Raw genomic sequence first — 18877 nt, 5'->3', positions numbered from 1 at the left:
CTGGTGGGGTGTGCTGTGTAAACATCAGCACTGGGAAGACAAATGTGGCCGGGCGTGCGTGGGGTTGTGTAGTCTTGGCGTTGTGAATGATTGACTCTTGTAGAATTCCTCGTGATCACGAGTTACTATTTAACTCGCCACGGAACACTATAGACTAAACTATGTTTATTTTACCAGGTACGGCCCCACTGAGCAATGTAGCTCTATTTCCGAAGCGACCTGGCCATCAGAAATTATAGCTCAACGGAGTGGCTTATCATCATCGATGTGGAAATGTATAGCAGCCAAATAATCTATGGAGGGGAAAAACCGGAGGACCTGGAGAAAAATCCACGCGACCACGGGGCGAGAGGCACGCAAACTCCAAATATACAGCAGGTGTTCAGTCGGAATAGAACCCACGATTCTCCTGCATACCGGGGGACGGAGTTTAACATCTCGCCACCGTGGCAACCCCGTGACTTCTCAACATTGAGCGAGCGAATCCCAAACCTCCAGGGGTGATTGCTTGTTTGAGGAGTTGTGGACAAGGTGGGCGAGTTTAAGCCACGGTTATCCTCGAATCAAAAGGGAGCCGGGCTAAGGGACACAAAACGAGGCTCAACAAATTTTACCAGCAGACGCGGTGGCGGAGAGGATTGAATGCGGCGCGATTCGTTCTCGATTTAAAAAAAGAAATTCACTTTTATTGTTTCGCTAAAGCAGTTAAAACAAGATCTAAACGAGTGCCGCGGCACTAAGGCGATTCCACACAACTCACAGAGATTCCACCCAGTTCAGCCAGACAAACCCCACGGTGGGCAAGCACTGCTAGCAAGCACCCATTAACCAGAACCGTTAACCAGAACCGTTAACCAGAACCAGTGCTGGCGTTTACACACTGCATCAAGTACAGTCTATTCTCATACAGCGCCTTGTTTTAATAAATAATGCGATGGATGTATCAGGGAACGAATTTTTTTTAAAGGCAGAAGCGAATGGTGATATATAATGCGATCCAGCGAACAAAACTACGTCGCAGCGCGAGTAGGGATAAGCCGTCGTTTGGCTGCCTCGGCGTAGCATCATCATCGAACAAGGCATTGGGATGCTGCTGGATGCTTCCGAGATGCTACCCACGGCGTCTGAGTCTTTGTTGGGCCTGCGTTACGCATCTTGCGTGACGCATCTCGCGTTACCGTGGGCAGTGATTTTACCACCTATATTACTTATTACAACGGGATTTTTCCACAACGCGGTGTTCTTCGGGAAAGCAACCGCGACGACTATGACTCCCGCGTTATAGGAGAACAGACTGTGCTCATTTAAGGCTGCGTTCAACCTTGGCGATGCGGACCCAGGAGTTAAACAGAGATCCCCTGCTGGGACCAGGTGCGCAGCGTTGCCCCTTGCGACCGCATCACAGCGTCGAGCGAGAACGCGTCGATGGCAGGGTCAGGATTTGTTCGTTTCGCGGCGGAGGCCAGTGCGCCGGTGTCTGCTTGGCGATGGGGCGCGAGGGGTACGGCTCCGAGGGGGGTCTGCGTGGACGGTGCGGTCACACCAAGACGGTCACCAACGGATTGTCGTTGCGGCGCTTACGTGTGGCGCTTCTGCGGCCGTCTGGAACGCTCTTCCTTGCGATACTAGGACGCCGCACTTTTAAATCATTTAGATTGACGAACGGGGACGCACGACATTCATAACCTCTCGAACATCAATTAAAAAAGCGTGATATTTACCCAGGAGAGCCCCACTGAGCCTTAGACTCTTGTTATCGAGAGGGTCCTGCTACAAGCTTACAATGCTGTAGTGTTTTCATAAAGGGGGTGGGGGTTGGAGTGCGCAGTGCAATGAAAAGCCCCACAAAAAAACAAAGATCCCCCGTATAGCCTTAACAGACTGTTGGGGCAAGTGCTGTTGCAGAGAGTAGCACCTATGACAGCCGCAACGGCAAACAAGGAGGTGGGTTGCAAGCACCACGCCCGGCCGCCTTTGTCTCCCCAGTGGTGATGTTTTTACACACCACTCCAGGTACTCATTTGAGGCCGAGTCGACCTAGGGGAGGCCCAAGGACCGGTGCAGATAATCGACACCGGTGTTGGTGGCCGTGAGCGGGAATCGAACCCGGGTCGCCGGGTTCGTAGCGCAGCGCAAGCGCTAGCAGATACGCCACCGCTTCCCGCACACACCAACACACGCAGAGGGGAGAGTGCACGGAACCCTGACAGACGACAACTCTCAAGGAAGCTCGGTGCTCTCCGTGCCGCGAGCGCCGTGAGGCATGGGGGTCTTCTTCTGCATCTTGTGCCACAAGGCGTCTTTCTATGTGTACGTGATGCGAATCTGCATTTGTGTGTGCGTATATCCTGTCTAGCAAAACAAAGGCGGCCGGGTGTGGTGCTGGCCACCCACCCCTGTGAGCCGTGCCGGCCGTCATAGGTGCTACTCGCCAACAGCACTTGCCCCAACAGTCTGTTAAGGCATAGCTAACCGTACTAATTGGAGGTGCGAATGTGCTTTGTTTTCTGTTTCCTGCTACGCGTGTATCCTGTGTATGACAAAGCCGTGTTTACTGTGTCTGTGTGTACTATGTGTGTACAGTCCCGTTCTCCTGTAACTAGCCTTGTGTTTTCCTAACGCGAATTGGATTAGAACCACTGGCGGAGCCAGTGGGGGGGGGGGGGGGGGGTGGGGCACGTGCCCCCCCAATGATCTGATCGAAATCCCTAATTTCGATCGGATCATTGGGTTTTATTAGTAATAAATCGGCATTTTGCGACCCCCACTGCCACTGTGTAGCATATTATTACGTGCCAGGGACTCCATGAGATGATAGGACAATAGTCTGAGTCCAAAATTGGTAATAAAAGCGGTTATAAGCGACTCACAGAATTGTGCACAGTTGCGTATACAGCACACGACTTTCCTGAAGGCATTCACCTTCAGCGAGCGCGATGCCGACCACACATGGTTCGAATTCGACCCTCGATCGATGGCTGCGCTATCGTCGCACATGTGTCGAATAAAAAGCAAGGGACAAGTCCTTACTTACAACTCCTCTATCATTTCATTGCTGGAGGGCTTGCCCCCCCCGACCTGAAAATCCTGGCTCTGCCATTGATTAGAACGCGATGGATGTATTATAGGGAATAGGATGCGAATCAGATATTACGCGATTGAGCGAACAGAACTACGTCGCAGCGCGAGTAGGAATAAGCGGTTGTAACGGCTGCCTCGGCATAGCATTACAACAGAATATCCTTCGGATGCTGCGTGTCTGTACGCGTCCTCTACGTGTCTACGTGCACCGTGTGTGTGTCTCCGTGCATGCTGCGTGCACCGTGTGTGTCTCAGTGCATGCTGCGTGTCCGTGCATGCTGCATGTCTGTACGCGTACCTAACGTGTCTACGTGCACCGTGTGTGTCTCCGTGCATGCTGCGTGTCTGTACGCGTAGTCTACGTGTCTACGTGCACCGTGTGTGTGTCTCCGTGCATGCTGCGTGTCTGTATGCGTACCCTATGTGTTGATGTGCACCGTGTGTGGGTCTCTGTCCATGCTGCGTGTCTGCACGCGTACCCAACGCGTCTACGTGCACCGTGTGTGTGTGTGTGCGTGCGTCTCTCTAGGCCCCACGAGAGACGAGTCCGTGCTGTGCCAGTGCGCGGTACAGCTCGTGCAGGTAGGTGAACACGCACTTCCAGTCGGGCTCTCCCATGTCCACCAGGTCCTCCACGTCCAGCAGGGGGCAGCAGCCCACACGCCGCCTACAACGCGCACACACAACGCAGAGCGCGCACATTCGTATTTCTATTTCTGTGTTGAATATTCGGGGTTTTTTTGGGTTAGATCACGTGAATATCAATGTGTCGTTAAACCCACCACCACCCGACACGGCCAAGTAAGGTTTGTCACTTAAACCAAAACGTGCCAATTAGTTACTAGTTCAGCACACCGGTGTGTTGGAGAGTAAACCCACACCATGTTTTGCTTTGCATTATAGGGAAAAAGACAATGTACGTGTGGTTGAAGTTTTCGCACCGTACGTAGCCAACCGTGCTAATCGGAGGTGCGGTTGCGGTGAGCGGTGGTGTGGGGTGGTGGGGTGTGGTATGGGGTGGTGGGGGTTGGTGGGGTGGTGGGCCCACGCACTCGGCGGTGGAGAAGGCGAGCGTGAAGTTGTGACGGCGGTCGTGCGGCTCCAGGCGAGAGAAGTCGAACTCGTCAGGAAAGAAGTTGTGCACGAGGGCGCAGAAGGCGAGGCCGTCGCTCCAGCTGCCCGAGAGGTCACGCACGTCCACGTGCTGTACGCACACACACACACACGTCCACGCGCTACATCATGCACGTCCACGCGCTACATCATGCACGTCCACGCACGCACACACAAGCACGTCCACGCACGCACACACAAGCACGTCCACGCACGCACACACAAGCACGTCCACACGCACACACACGCACGTCTACGCACGCACACACACGCACGTCCACGCACGCACACACATGCACGTCCACGCACACACACGCATGTCCACGCAGTCCATGCACATCCACACACGTCCACACACACACACGCATGTCCACGCAGTCCACGCACGTCCACGCACGTCCACACACACACGCACAAGGCAGGATGCTGCTGGATGCTTCTAGACGCTATCCACGCCGCCTCGGTCTTTGTTCAGCCTGCGTTACACATCAAACATGTTATTGCGGATTGTGCTTTACCCCCTATATTGTATATTATTTATTGCAACACGATTTTTACGTAACGCAGTGTTCTTCAGGAACGCAACGACTGTCACCACGTTACAGGAGAACAGACTGTGTTTGGTTCGATTCCCGACTCTGCGGGTGCCTTTCTGCGTGGAGTTTGCCTTCTGTTTTCCTCCCCGTGTTCTGCGTCGGCTTCCCTCCCATAGCCAAAAGCCACCACACAATGCAAACCGGTCCTGGGGCAAAATATCCCAGTGCTGATGAATAAATATCTGCACATTGCAAAGTTGGGATGAAACGCAGCAGCAAACATCGCCCCCTTACGCGCAGCCCCTATTCTTTCGGTGCTAAATTATTGTAATCGCAACTAAACAAAAAAAACATATTTTGAGACCACTGAGCTACGTAGATCTTTTTCACAAGCGACCTGGACACATTTTATCCCACCGATTGTCTATTTGTGGTGTACACGGTTGTACCGCTGGCGGTGGAAATTTGAGAAACATCATCCAATGTTCGACCACTTGCTGCTCAAGGAATAAATTGAAGCCATGATTCTTAAGTCCGTTCTGCAAACCACTACCGCATAAACCACTACCAGGCAAACCACTACCGGACAAAACATCATAACACAAACCACCACAGCACAAATCAAGACAGCTAAATCCACTCCAGTACAAAGTACTACAGCACAAAGATCCCCCATATAGCCTTCACCAGACTGTTGGTGCAAGTGCTGCTAGCGGTCACCTATAAAGGTCGGCACGGCACACGAGGGGGTGGGTGGCCAACACTACGACCCGGCTGCCTTTGTCTCCCCAGTGGCGATGTTTACACACCGCACCAGGTACTCATTTGAGGCTGAGTCACCCTAGGGGAGGCCCAGGACCGATTCAGATAATCGTCACTGGTGTTGGCCACGAGCGGGAATCTAACTTGGGTTGCCGGGTTCATAGTGAAGCGCTACACTACCGCTCCCCAATTCGTGACACATGGTGTGACAAAGTTAGCCTTTACAAACTGTTGGGTCAAGTGTTGTTAGTGAGCACCTATGACGATGGTGTGACACACACGCACTCGGTGTGACACACGCGCAAGCGGTGTGACAGACACACACACACACGTGGTGTGACACTCACACATGCGGTGTGACATGCACACACACGCGGTATGACACACGCACATGCGATGTCACGTACCTCGTAGCCGCGCGTCTTGGAGCGGCACCATTCCAGCAGCCGCTGCTTCGCCTTCACCACGCCACCAACGCCGGCGGCCCCCCCGCCGCCCCCCGGAGTCCGTGGAGCCGGAGTTCCCTGCCTGGGGTCGCGCACAAGCAGCACATGGACCCCTACGGTTCAGCCTCACACACACCGGCGGGGTGGGGGGTGCTCACAATGGGCCCTGCCAGACACTCTAAGTCGGCTCCGGTGAGCTCCTGCATGTAGCCACCTGGCTCAGAGGCACAGCTGGGGATACCTGGACCTCACCTGATACGCAGGAGGTCGCGAGTTCGAATCCGACACCGACGCCTGCTGTATATTTGGAGTTTGCGGCGTCTCTCTTCCCGTGGTCGCGTGGATTTTTTCTCCACGCGACCACGGGGAGCTATGTAGCTCTTTTTCAGAAGCGAACGTCTCCCAGCCACCGTGGCGACCCTGCGTCAACCGAGTGTGACGACCGCGGCGCCACCGCCACCCTCCGCGTTGGCTCCCTTAACCTACGGGGGGTGGGGGAGACGGGGGTGGGGGAGGGGGGGCGCCGCTCTCACCACGCGCTCCGCCCTCCCAGCTTCTCCACCAGCGCCAACCGCGCCTGGCCTCCCGCGGGGGTCACGACCTTTGGGGTCGCGAGCCTCGGGGTCGCGAGCCTCGGGGTCGCGAGGTCACGCGACGGCCCAGCTCGACGGGGGGTCTCATCCTCGCGGTCAAATACACTGTGGGGGGGGGGGGGGGCAGAGGGGGGGGGCAGAGGGGGGGGGGGGGGGCGAGGTGAAGGTGAGTATGCCCATGGTAGCTCGAGAGTCAAATAAATAAGAACTGAGGCAATGGTGCTCTCATCTCTCATAGGGGCGCCATGGTGGCGAGATATATGCATGTGTTTGAACTTCTTTTTCACCGTATGTAGCCAACCGTGTTAATCGGAGATGTTAACTGCCTCGTCTGGTATACAGGAGGTCGGGGGTTCGGACCCGACCCTGACGATGCCTATATATTTGGAGTTTGCATGTTTCTCTCTCCTCGTGGTCGCGTGGACTCTTCTCCTGGTCCTCTGGTTTTATTCCCCTCCACATTTAGAATCGACATCATGTGTTTAGAGAGTATTTGACTGCTATAAAATTAAACACGATAAGCAACTTCGTTAAGCTTTCATTTGTGGCCAGGTCAGTGGGCCTTATTTGCTAAAATAAAAAATTGTTTCGTTTTCCTGACTTGCCGACACAGTGGTACTAATTTTATAGACCCGCCACCCCACCTTAGCCACGCATCGCCATCATCATCATCACCTGCCGATCTTCTTCGCACCGGACCGTTCACCCAGAGTCGATGGTTTGGTAGTGGAGATGATGGAGGAGGCCGCATTGGAGGTCGCGGTGGAGGTCGCAGTAGAGGTCGCGGTAGAATTCGCGTTGGAGGCGATGACGCCTGAAACAATCGTAGACAGGTCCAGTGAGAAGACTGACGGCCAACCCCCCCCCCCCACCGAAACGAAGGTGATGCTACGGGCTACGCTACGGCACCTGACTGGCGACGACACAATCACACCGGCGTCACACGCAAATGCAGTCGATCTTCGGCCCATCGCAGGGGGCTTTTCCCATCGTGGAGTTGACCATTCCTGACAATTTCATTGAGGCACAGTTTTATGTAGAGCCACATAAAACCAAATAAAAAGGTAGTGTCATATTACGAACCGTGAATCAAACCCTATTTTTTACACGCTTTCTATTAACTCACTCTGTTGTTGTCGTCGTATCCTCAAATCTTGTAACTCAATTTTAATCCACTTCCCAATGTGGTATCGACTGCAAACCTGGTATACTTATGTCATACTGATGACAATACTATATTCTAGCATTACAAATAAAAAAGGTATATTTTTAAACATTTTTTTTTATGTTATGTTTCGGCTTGGGTCTAATTGTTTACGCTCAACTGACGTTGGCTGCAAATCACCACGGCCCCTTACGTTATGGCAAGCTTTGCGGCCACTTCCTGGAGTCGTGGAGTTCTGCCATTACGAGTACGGTACATTTCATTAAAGCGTGTTTAAAAAAAAGTATTTTTAAATATTACTTATTCCCATTTGTCTTTGAGTTTGCGGATGCCACAAAGAGATGTGGACGAGACAGGGGCTGGTGTGGACGAGACATGGGCTGGCGTAGAAGAGACACGGGCATTATCCCCACAAAAACAGGGCATCTCAATGTGGATTTTATGTCATCAATTACTGCACCCCCTCAACTCCCCATGAGTGATGGAGTGCAGCTGTGGAGAGAGTGGAACGCCGTGGGGAAGCTACCTGCCTGTCGCTGCATACGAAGCGCCGGGTTCTTCTCGGCCACGGTCATGCTATCCCTTCTTTATGCGTGCAAAACGTGGACCCCTTTTAAAAAGAACATCTGCGCCGGTTCAAGCTGGCCTGCCTACATTCCATCCTGGCTTTAACACTAGGCTGGATTGTGTGAGCTCACAGATCCTTGAAAAATCTGGGCACAGTCCTCTGGCAGGCAAGGCTGAATTAGCTGGGTCATGCAGCCTGCATGCCCAGCAGCTTCTGTTTGGCCTGACAGAGGGGGCTAAACGGGCATAGCACGGCCTAGAGAAGAGATTGTCTGACATGGTACAGGAGGATATGGAGCTGAGTGGACTTGCTGAAGCCTGGTATCAGCGGTGTCAAGATCAGCCTCTATGGGGGAAGCTCGTGAAGGACGCTACCGGTCAGTTGGGAGGCAGTCGCCCTCCAACAACAACGGAGGGCAGGAGGAGTGACGCTCACAACAACGAGCAGAGCTCCGGAGGGCTAAAACGCAGCGAGTTGGCAAAGTGGGGATACCAGGTGGCGCATGTCAGCTATCACAGGCAGTTAACCCACAACACCTGAGTCTGTCCCATGACCTCCTGTCAGCGAGCCTTCGATACTTCACATGGTCTGAAATTGCACCTCGCCTGGCACAAGGGCAGTGAAGACATCATCGCCACCAAGTGGTAAATGGCTGGTGTTGTGTTTGTGTGGCTGTTTGCATCCGAGTGACGGTGATTGGGTAAAAGTGCGAGTGACCGTAACTGATTGTGTGTCCGCGTGAATGTGAGTGACCGTGTGAGTGATTGTGCGTCTTTGTGACTGCGTGTGTATAAGTTTCTGTTTGTGTGAGTGATTGAGTAACTGCGATTGTGCGCGTGGTCGAGTGGCTGTGCATTGAAGATGCACCTGCTACAGGCGTGCGTAGGGGCTGTGCAGAGGAGACTTGGGGTGTGGAGAAGACACGGGCGGGTGTGGAGGAGACACGGGCGGGTGTGGAGGAGACACGGGCGGGTGTGGAGGAGACACGGGCGGGTGTGGAGGAGACACGGGCGGGTGTGGAGAAGACACGTGCTGGTGCACAGGAGACACGGGCGGGTGTGCAGGAGACACGGGCGGGTGTGGAGAAGACACGTGCTGGTGCACAGGAGACACGGGCGGGTGTGCAGGAGACACGTGCTGGTGCACAGGAGACACGGGCGGGTGTGCAGGAGACACGTGCTGGTGCACAGGAGACACGGGCGGGTGTGCAGGAGACACGGGCGGGTGTGGAGGACACACGGGCAATTGTAGAGGAGACACGGGCGGGTGTGGAGGAGACACCGGCAATTGTAGAGGAGACGCTGGGTGCGGAGGAGACGCTGGGTGTAGAGGAGACACGGGCGGGTGTGGAGGAGACACGTGCTGGTGTAGAGGAGACACGGGCGGGTGTGGAGGAGACACCGGCAATTGTAGAGGAGACGCTGGGTGTAGAGGAGACGCTGGGTGTAGAGGAGACGCTGGGTGTGGACGAGACACGGTCTGGTGTGGAGGAGACACCGGCAATTGTAGAGGAGACGCTGGGTGCCGAGGAGATGCTGGGTGTGGAGTTGACGCTGGGTGTGGAGAAGGGGAGCAGCCCCGTGTGGGTGCTGTGCAAGGAGCTCCCAGATGCATGGCCAATCAACGTCCCCCGTGTCTCAGCTGCACCACATACACACACACGCGTACGCAGTGCAAATGTAAAGGGAGTAAAGGTGCAGCCCTGCAATTACTTGTTCACGTTGCTGTCAGGAAAGCTAAGTAATATAGAGGCCCCATGAAGGGTAAAAGGCCTAAGTCTCTCACGCTGGCCAGATAATGGAAATGCCCAGACTTTACTCCACCATACGCGGACATGCCGATTCGACCGCGGTGAACCCACTAACACTGCTGGGTGGACAGAGGCGGTGGGGGAGGGGGGGGATTTAATACATTTTTCCAATTGTTATCAACTACCGTGCTGGAAGATCAAATCCAACCAGCGACCTCTGGACTGTAACCCGAGCGTGCCAACCATTAACACCAGTCGCGTCTAACATGGTGTACGTATCCATTAGAGGTTTGTTGGGTTAGATCGCGTAAATATAAATGTGTCGTTAAACCCGCCACCACCCGGCACAGCCAATTAGCAAGGTTCGTGTCAGATGGTACGGCTTTTCCGATTGGTGGAGATGTTCAAAGCATTGGGGGGAGGTGCCATTTTGCGTCCGGGTGGGAAACGTCTTTGTTACGCTGCAAGTGCAACGCAGAAGCCACTGTGTGTCCATTCTTCCACAGTGGAGCAGCATTTGAAACCGTCCACTGTGGCGAGGAGATGTTAACTATCTCGCCTGATATATAGGAGGTCGTGGGTTCAATCCCAACCCTAATGCCTGTTGTATATTTGGAGTTTGCATGTTCTCCCTGTGGTCACATGGACTTTTCTCCGGGTCCTCCGTTTTTTTCCTCGATATTTCCAACCAACGTCACGCGTTTTAGAGTATTTGGCTGCTATAAATTTCCACACGATGAGCCACTTCGTTGAGCTATCATTTGTGGCCAGGTCACTTGTGACAAAAGCGCTATACAGCTGCTCAGTGGGCCTTACCTGGTCAAAAAAAGAATAGTTTAGTTTAAACAATCGGTTCGACTCCCTGCCCAGAGCCACAGCTCAAACCCCGCAGGATCTCAGAAGTGCTGGCTCGGTGACTCATGAGGAGCCAGGACCTCCTGCCTCCTCACTGACTCACGGGTAGCCAGGGCCTCCTGCTTCCTCCTGAGTGCTCTCCGCGCCGCTCGGATCAGAAGCCTCTGCTCGCACTCCTGAGTCTGCTCCAGCTGTGAGAGAGGGGGTGGGGGGGGGGGGGGCGACAACACGGCAACTATAAAAATTCGCGACGTGGCCTTATAGCGGGAAGCGTATGCACACTCCGTTTGTCTTGGCTGTGATCGAGTTTGCATATCGATTCCTTCACCCATGTTGAGCACCCAGTTTACCAGACAATGACTCTTTTTGTCTAATCCACACAGTGTTCAACTTCCACCACACTTTGTGTTTAGTGTAGTTGTCCTTTGCTTGCACCTCCGATTAGCAAGGTTGGTACGTATGGTGGTATGAAATAAGTTCAACACGCATACATACACTGCCGGTCACAACCACACACTCACTCATACACAAATCCACTCACTCACCCATACCCTCAACCACTCACCCACCAACCCACCCACACATTTACCCACCCACCCACACCCTCAACTACTCACTCCGATTCACTCATACAAACACTCGCCCACCCACTCGCTCACACATACCCACCGATACACCCACTCACACATTTACTCACTCCCTCACTCGCACTCAACCCACCCATTCACTCCCCGACTCAAAGATGTAAGTCACCTCACTTCTCTTTCCTGGCAGTTGTTCCACGATGGAACTCCCTCCGAGCATCGTCTCTTTCCTCCCACACCGAGCTCTTTAACGAATATAGCCTTGCTCAAATCTTGAAACAAACTACAGGCGACCCCCGTACCTATGTCCTAATTGGTTCCTGGACGGTCGCAAGTTGAGCCATCATAAGTTTCCCATAGGTGTAATGTTATACATTGGGGTTCTGTTTCTGGAAACCCATCACATACCGTAAAAAAAACCGAAATTAACAAAAATAAATGAAAATAACTCTAGCAAACATTTATTGTAACAACTTTTATAAACATTTATATTCAGTCAAACTTATATTTCCTCTTCTCAGATGTAGCGAAAGGCGAAAAAAAAGCTACATTTTAATAAAATTTACAAAAAAGTGAGGAGCGTTGTGAAAGACGCTGCTGCGTTCGCTCTAGGCACAGCTGCAGCCTGACGGCTCCACTGTGCATACCCATACGGAAGAAGAGCAAAGCAGCGCCAATCTACTCGGCATGGGTAGCAGTCGTTAGGCGGTCGCAGATACGAGATTTCGTCGTTACTGTGGGGGTCTTAATTACGATAAGGTCGAAAATGCAAGTGGGTTGCAAGTAGAGCCATCATAAGTCGGCGGTCACCTGTATTATCGATTGCAACTATAATTGTGCTGTTTGTTGCTGGCCGCATGGACTGTTAGGCCTGTGCTTTGCTACTGTGATAAAATAACTTGGACAACACGCGTGCATAATATATAAACGAAACTATTAAAACTAAACTATTTTTATTTCACCAGGTAAGGCTGAGCTATATATAGCTCGTTTTCAGAAGCGACCTGGCTATCACAAATGATAGCTCAACGAAGCGACTCATCGTCACGGGGGAATTTATAACAGCAGCCAAATGCTCTAAACGCGTGATGTTGATTCTAAATGTGGAGGGAAATACTGGAGGATCCGGAGAAAAATCCATGCTATCACGGGCAGAACACGCAAAGTCCAAATATACAGGTGAACTCGGGTCACGGGGTTCGAAGCGCAGCGCCCTAACCACTTTGCTAACGCTCCCCCATACACACACACGTGCATATCCTGTGGAATCTACACCACAAATATGGCACAGAGGGCAGCGGTTTGCGCCTCTTCAAAATCCACACAACCACAGGGAGAGAGAGAGACACACCAACTCAAAATATACAGCAGGCGTCAGGATTGAACCCACGACCTCCTGTATACCAGGCGAGGTAGCTAACATCTCCCTGCCACCGTGGCACCACCGTACATATTCGTGGGAAGCCAACACTCACCATGGCTGTGAGCGCGTCCTCATCCTCCACCTGGCTCAGTTGAGCCAGCGAGGCTCCTCCCGACTGCTGCTCCTCCGTCTCCGCTCCCCTGGCTCCCGGGGCCCCGCTCCGAGCTGGCGTCGTGTCGCTGCGGAGACCGCGATCCCCATCCCCGAACCCTCCCCACCTGCTCCCTCCCTTGCTGCCCGCTCGGTCCGGCCCGGACCCCACGCTCCCCTCCTCGCGCGACCGGAGGAGACGATGATGATCGGCGGACGAGGAGCATCCACTCCCCCCATCCTCCTCCTCCGGCTCCTGCGAGCTTGTGGAGACGGTGGATTCCTCCTCCTGCTGCTGCGGAGCTGCCGAGGGTTCCTCCTCTTCCGCTCTCCATGCCGCACGTTCCTGCGCCCCGCGAAACGCCGCGCGTCTCCCGGTCGCGCTCGCCGCCGTGCGCTCCTTCCACGCACGCGCAAACGTGCGCTCCTCCCCTTTGTTAGTCGCGTGTTCCCACTCCCCCTCTGTGCCGGAGGCCATGGGTTCCTCCACCTTCTGCGAGGCCGGGCCTTCCCCCACGTTCTGCGAGGCTGCGGGTTCCTCCACCTTCTGCGAGGCCGCGGGTTTCTCCACTCTCTGCGAGGACGTGCGTTCCTCCTCCTCCGCATGCTCCTGCGCCCCGCGGAAGGCCGCGCGCTGCTCCCGCGCGCTCGTGCGTTCCCTCACCGCACGCGTGAACGTGCGCTTCCCACCGCTCTTGGTGGGCGAGGCCTCCGCGGCGGCGCTGTGTTCCTGCCACACGCCCCAGGCGGCCGTGCGCTCCTCCTCCGCCCCGTTTGCGAGGGGGGCGGCCGTGGCGGCGCTGCGTTGCCGCCCCGCGCTCGTAGACGGCAGCTCCCGGCCCGCTCTCTCGGCCCACCGCTCCTCCCTCCCGACGAGCGAGGAGGCTGTGCACTCCTTGGGCGGGCCCGGCGCGGCGTCTCCCATCGCGCCGTGGGCTTTGCCGACGTCGCGACGCGGTGGGGAGGGAGATCCCTGCCGCTGCTGCCGCTGCTCCTGTTGCTGCTCCTGTTGCTGCTCCTGTTGCTGCTCCTGTTGCTGCTCCTGTTGCTGCTCCTGTTGCTGCTGCCGCTGCTGCTCCTGTTCCTGCTGTTGCCGCCGGGACGCGCGCTGAACCACGGGCAACACCGGGGAGCCGGTGCTCGGCCAGAGATTCACGCTTAGGGTCTGACACGGAGCCCGTAGGGCGGCGGGCGCGGCGTCGGTGGTGTCACAGAACTGGCGCGCGCGCTCACGTACGGACAGCAGCAGCGGGTGCGGGGTGGAGCCTGCACGACGACACGCGGCGAAAAGGGGGTGAGGAGGAGGAGGCGGCAGTAGACATGGCTCGTGGTCATAGGACAGCAACACCCAGGGGGTTTTATGGAAAAATAAATCGCCCGGACAGGGTCTGCGAAGACGATAGCTGCCCTGTGACAGCCGTCGGAGTGGCACTGCTATGGCAATGGTGGCCGATGATGCGAGCGATTCAGATTAAGACACTGGGGGTTTTTGGAAGTTCATGTACACGTTGAATCTTGACGTTGAAAAAAGTTACATGCGCTACAGCGGCTCACAGTATTGGACGGAACTGCTTCATAGGACAGCGGAGGTTGTGAATACGTCTGTAAATTAAAAAAATCGGCGGAGGATCTCTTTTCACCGGATTGCAATTATATCTGTGACATAGTAACAATAATAAACGAAAATTATAAACGCTCGCATATTTCGTGAATCAAACTCAATGTTTGATCGAGAACTCGGAGGTGCGGAGCCAGAGCTCAGAGCCTCTCTTAAGGCAGCTTGAACATGCGAGAACTTGAACATGCTGAATGGGTGCAAACCTGAATATGTGAGACCACGGGGACAAAAAAATGCAGCAGGCGTCAGGGTCGGGATCAATCCCATGACCTCCTGTATACCAGGCGAGGTAGTTAACATCTAGCCACCATGGTGCTTTGCACCACCACACGCCAACTGCCCATTGCAGATGGAACTCGGCTGTCCCCATTTGTACGGCGGCTGCTGCTGCTGGGTGGACAGAGGCGGCGAAGAGAGGAAGGGATTTGAGAAACTTGTGCCACTGATCCAATCGCCGTGCCGGGAGACAGAGGCGCGCGCGTGCTTCTGTGCGCCCTGCGAGCGAGCACGCGTACGTGGCCGCTGTCGCGACAGCGCGGGGAGAGCTGGCGACGCTGCGTGAGACCGTGGCATCTCGGGGGAGACGGCAGGAAGGGTGTGGTGGGGGTGGCGGTGGGTGGGGGGGGGGAAGAGTGGAAGTGCGGCTTCGGTGGCTCCACACGATCGGCGGAGAGGAGGAAGGAGGACCGGCGCCACCAGGAACAAGACAAACAAACAGGACGCGCTTTCGGCGCTGCAAACGATCGCTCTGGGAGTGCCGTGTGCCGGCTATAGTTAATGCTGCGCAGGGGTTAGCGGCAGGGCAGAGGATCTGTACGTCGATTAGCGGGAGAGATCAAACGTCGTTGGCAGTAGAACCTCTGGCCTTGCGGTCGAATTATAATCTGCAAGGATCTTAGCCACACTAACCGGTGAACTGGTCTCAAGCCTCTCCTAGGTTAACTCAGCCTTCAATGAGTACCCAGTGCAGTGTGTAAACCTTAGCACTGAGGAGACAGAGGCGGCCGCGTGTGGCGTTTGCTGGCCACACCACCCCCTTGTTCCCCATGACGGCCTTCAGATGCTCGCGAACAGCACCTGCCCCATTAGTATGTTCAAGGCTGTAAGAGGCGTTTTGTCTTTGTCCAACAAGGTGATATGTTGTGTTCTGTGCACGTGCTGTGTCTCCCTGCTGTACTGGCTGTGCTGTGCATGCCGTGCGTGTGCCGTGCGCATGCTGTACCCATGCTGTGCGTGTGCTGTCTCCGTGCAGTGTGTGTGTGCTGTGTGTGTGCTGTGCGTGTGCTGTGCGTGTGCTGTGCGTGTGCTGTGCGTGTGCTGTGCGTGTGCTGTGCGTGTGCTGTGCGTGTGCGTGTGCTGTGCGTGTGCTGTCCGTGCGCTGTGTCCGTGCTGTGTCCGTGCTGTGTCCGTGCTGTGTCCGTGCTGTGTCCGTGCTGTGTCTCCGCGCCGTACCAGCAGTGTTCTGTGCATGTGCTGCGTGCGTGTGCTGTGCGTGTGCCGTGCCCGTGCCGTGTCTTCGTGCCGTACCGGCTGTGCTGCGTCGCTGCCCCCGTGCCGCCCGTGCCGGTGTTGCAGAGCTTCCATCTGAGGAAGAGGCGGCGCCGCGTCCCCGCTGGCTCACGGAGCCAGGGGAGGGGGCACAACGGGAAGGGAGGGAAGGGAATCCGTGGGCGGTGTTACAGGGGCAGAGCACAACAACAACAATAGGGGCGGCGGTGGATAGATGTTAACTACCTCGCCAGGTATGCGAGCGGTCGTGGGTTCGATCCCTACCCCGACGCCTGTATATGTGGAGTTTGCGTGTTCTCCCCGTGGTCGTATGGATTTTTCTCTGGGTCCTCCGGTTTTTCCCTCCACATTCAAAAGCATGCGTTTAGAGTATTTGGTTTGCGATACATTAAAGACATGATACGCCACTTCGTTGAGCTATCGTTTGTGGCCAGGTCGCTTCTGAAAAAGAGCTATTTAGCTCAGTGGCGCCTTACCTGGTAAAATTTAAATAATTTAGTTTAGCTTAGAGTGAGAGCTAACACTGTGTCCGTCCAGTGCTCGCCAAGCTGCATTGGCTCCCGGTTGCTGAACAAATCCATGATAACTTCGTGCTCATTATACACAAAGTGCTTGCCGAAAATGAACCTCACAGCAGCGGCTTTTGGCTAGCCGTCGACCAAAGACAGTCACTGCATCGCGTGCTTTCAGATGCCCTTTTGTGGCCGCCTGGAACGCTTTTCCTTCCGATATATTAGGAAGCCAATGGAGCTATGCACTTTTAAATCATCATGTAGATTGTAAACTCATTTCTTAAGAATAGATTTTTGTGTTTAGTTTGTTGTCCTTCCCCTGCACACTCCGATTAGTGCGGTCGGCTATGTACGGTGCAAAAGAAGTTGAGCATACGTACATACAGACTCTGAGTGAGTGAGTGCGATTGTGAGGGTGTGTGGGGAGCGGCGGTGCAGCGGTTAGCGTGCTGCACTACGAACATGGCCACCCGAGTTCGATTCCTGCTCACGGCCAACACCAGTGGCGATTATCTGAACTGGTCATGGGCCTCTGCTAGGTCGACTTAGCCTCAAATGAGTACCGAGTGCAATGTGTAAACGTCTCCACTGGGGAGACAAAGGCGGTTGGGCGTGGTGCTGGCCACCGACCCGTTTGTGTGATGTCCCGGCCTTCATAGATGCTGCTCGCTAGCAGCACTTGCCCCAACAGTCTGTTTAGGCCAGGGGTCGGCAACCTACGGCTCCGGAGCCGCATGCGGCTCTTTACGGGCTGCTTCTTGACGATATGTACGTATGTACAGTATGTACTCAGATGCATTGCGGCTCTTGAAATACTGAATTTTGTACCGAATTGGAAAGAAATGGCTCTTCTTGTTATTTTGGTTGCCGACCCCTGGTTTAGGCTATACTGGGGATCTCTGTCTCTGTAGTAGGAGTGAGTGGAGTTTGTATGCTCTTCCCCTGTTCTGTATTGGTTTCCTCCGGATGCTCCACTTTCCTCCCAAAGCTAAAAGAAAAAGACCACGCAACGTATGCATGTGTAATGACAGGGTGCCACCTGTTGGCCTGAAGGGGTAACCGCGGTTATGGGCATGCTACGTCATGTCTAATTATGAGGGGGGCATATTTGGGGTAAAGGTGAAAAACAGAGTCAGTCGGGAAGCTCTGAGAACCTGTTCGAAGGTTCTGAAATTACTGAATTTGGATTACACAGAACAGCAGCAACATCTCCCCATTACTGTGAAAGAACTTGGCAGGGCTCTCCTGTAAATTACTCTTGAGGCTCAGTGAGGTTTCCCTGGGTAAACGAGCTGGATAATAATTATTATTCAGGGCGATTATAATCACCCTGGGTGTGTCCGACTGTGTCAGATCTGGGAATTCTCTTTTATTTTTTTTTGAGCTATGGAGCTCTTATACTGGTAGGAACCTCCTGGTTACACCAGCCCACAGGGGATTATTGTGTCCGTCGTGCAGGGAGGGGCTGGGTGGGGAGGGACTGGGTGGGGAGGGTGGGGCTGGGGTGGGGAGGGGCTGGGTGGGGAGGGTGGGGCGTGGGAGGGGTGGGACTGGGTGGGGAGGGGCTGGTCACCCCGTGGTGCCCTTCTAAAAACTCAACGTTTAACCTACTCACGCCGGCTTGTGTCCGCCCTCACAGTTGGGCATATTTGCGGAATACACCACGCCGCCGTTGACCCTGGCCATTGACCGAGCAACTCAACGTTCCTACCAGCTCCCTCCGCAGGAATGTGTTTCAGAAGTGACCCTGGCCAACAACAAAGTGGCTCATCATCAGGTGGAAATTTATAGGAGCAGCCAAATACTCTAAACGCGTGATGTTGATTCTAAATGTTGAGAGAAAAACCGGCGGACTCAGAGAAAAATCCACTCGCCCACGGGGGGAACATGCAAACTCCAAATACACAGCAGGCTTCAGGATCGGGATCGAACCAACGACCTCTCGCATACCAGGCGAGGGAGATGACATCGCCACTGCGGAGCCTGCCTGCTCAGCGGGAAGCTGAGTGAGTCGATGTGAGCGAGTCGACCGTGTGACTGCTTCTCCATGTACTACCGCAACACAGCACACCAAAGCACACCACACTAAAATACCACACTTCGTCTCACCTGCACCACACCGCACCATGCAGCACCATACCGCAGCACACCGCGTCTCACCCATACTACATCACACCACATCACACCGCACCACACCGCGTCTCATCCGTACCACACGGCATCATACCACACCGCGTCTCACCCGTACTACATCACACCGCACAACACCGCG

The 18877-nt window shown here is 54.6% G+C and overlaps 1 protein-coding gene across 5 annotated transcripts in view; it reads right to left on the bottom strand.

Annotated features, from left to right (window-relative positions):
* Nucleotides 1-657: 657 nt before the first annotated feature.
* The window catches only part of LOC133358602 (smoothelin-like), a 34065-nt gene continuing 15845 nt past the window's right edge, over nucleotides 658-18877 (bottom strand). For 2 of the 5 annotated variants that reach the window (XM_061576980.1, XM_061576981.1), the window contains exons 6-14: nucleotides 16112-16196; nucleotides 12929-14232; nucleotides 10973-11060; nucleotides 9132-9905; nucleotides 7207-7345; nucleotides 6472-6636; nucleotides 5900-6020; nucleotides 4134-4285; nucleotides 658-3748 (exon numbers count right to left, since the gene is read on the bottom strand). In XM_061576980.1, the coding sequence (XP_061432964.1) occupies nucleotides 3607-3748; nucleotides 4134-4285; nucleotides 5900-6020; nucleotides 6472-6636; nucleotides 7207-7345; nucleotides 9132-9905; nucleotides 10973-11060; nucleotides 12929-14232; nucleotides 16112-16196 (2970 nt within the window). In that variant the 3' untranslated portion in view covers nucleotides 658-3606. The remainder of the gene's footprint in view (nucleotides 3749-4133; nucleotides 4286-5899; nucleotides 6021-6471; nucleotides 6637-7206; nucleotides 7346-9131; nucleotides 9906-10972; nucleotides 11061-12928; nucleotides 14233-16111; nucleotides 16197-18877) is intronic. The other 3 variants (XM_061576982.1, XM_061576983.1, XM_061576984.1) reach the window with 3 other exon arrangements.

The sequence above is a fragment of the Lethenteron reissneri genome, chromosome 62 (genome assembly GCF_015708825.2).
Source record: "Lethenteron reissneri isolate LAM-NWPU_2019-01 chromosome 62, ASM1570882v1, whole genome shotgun sequence".
NCBI lineage: Eukaryota > Metazoa > Chordata > Hyperoartia > Petromyzontiformes > Petromyzontidae > Lethenteron > Lethenteron reissneri.
The sequence above is the reverse complement of the archived record's forward strand: the minus strand, read 5'-3'. Positions and strand labels throughout refer to the sequence as shown.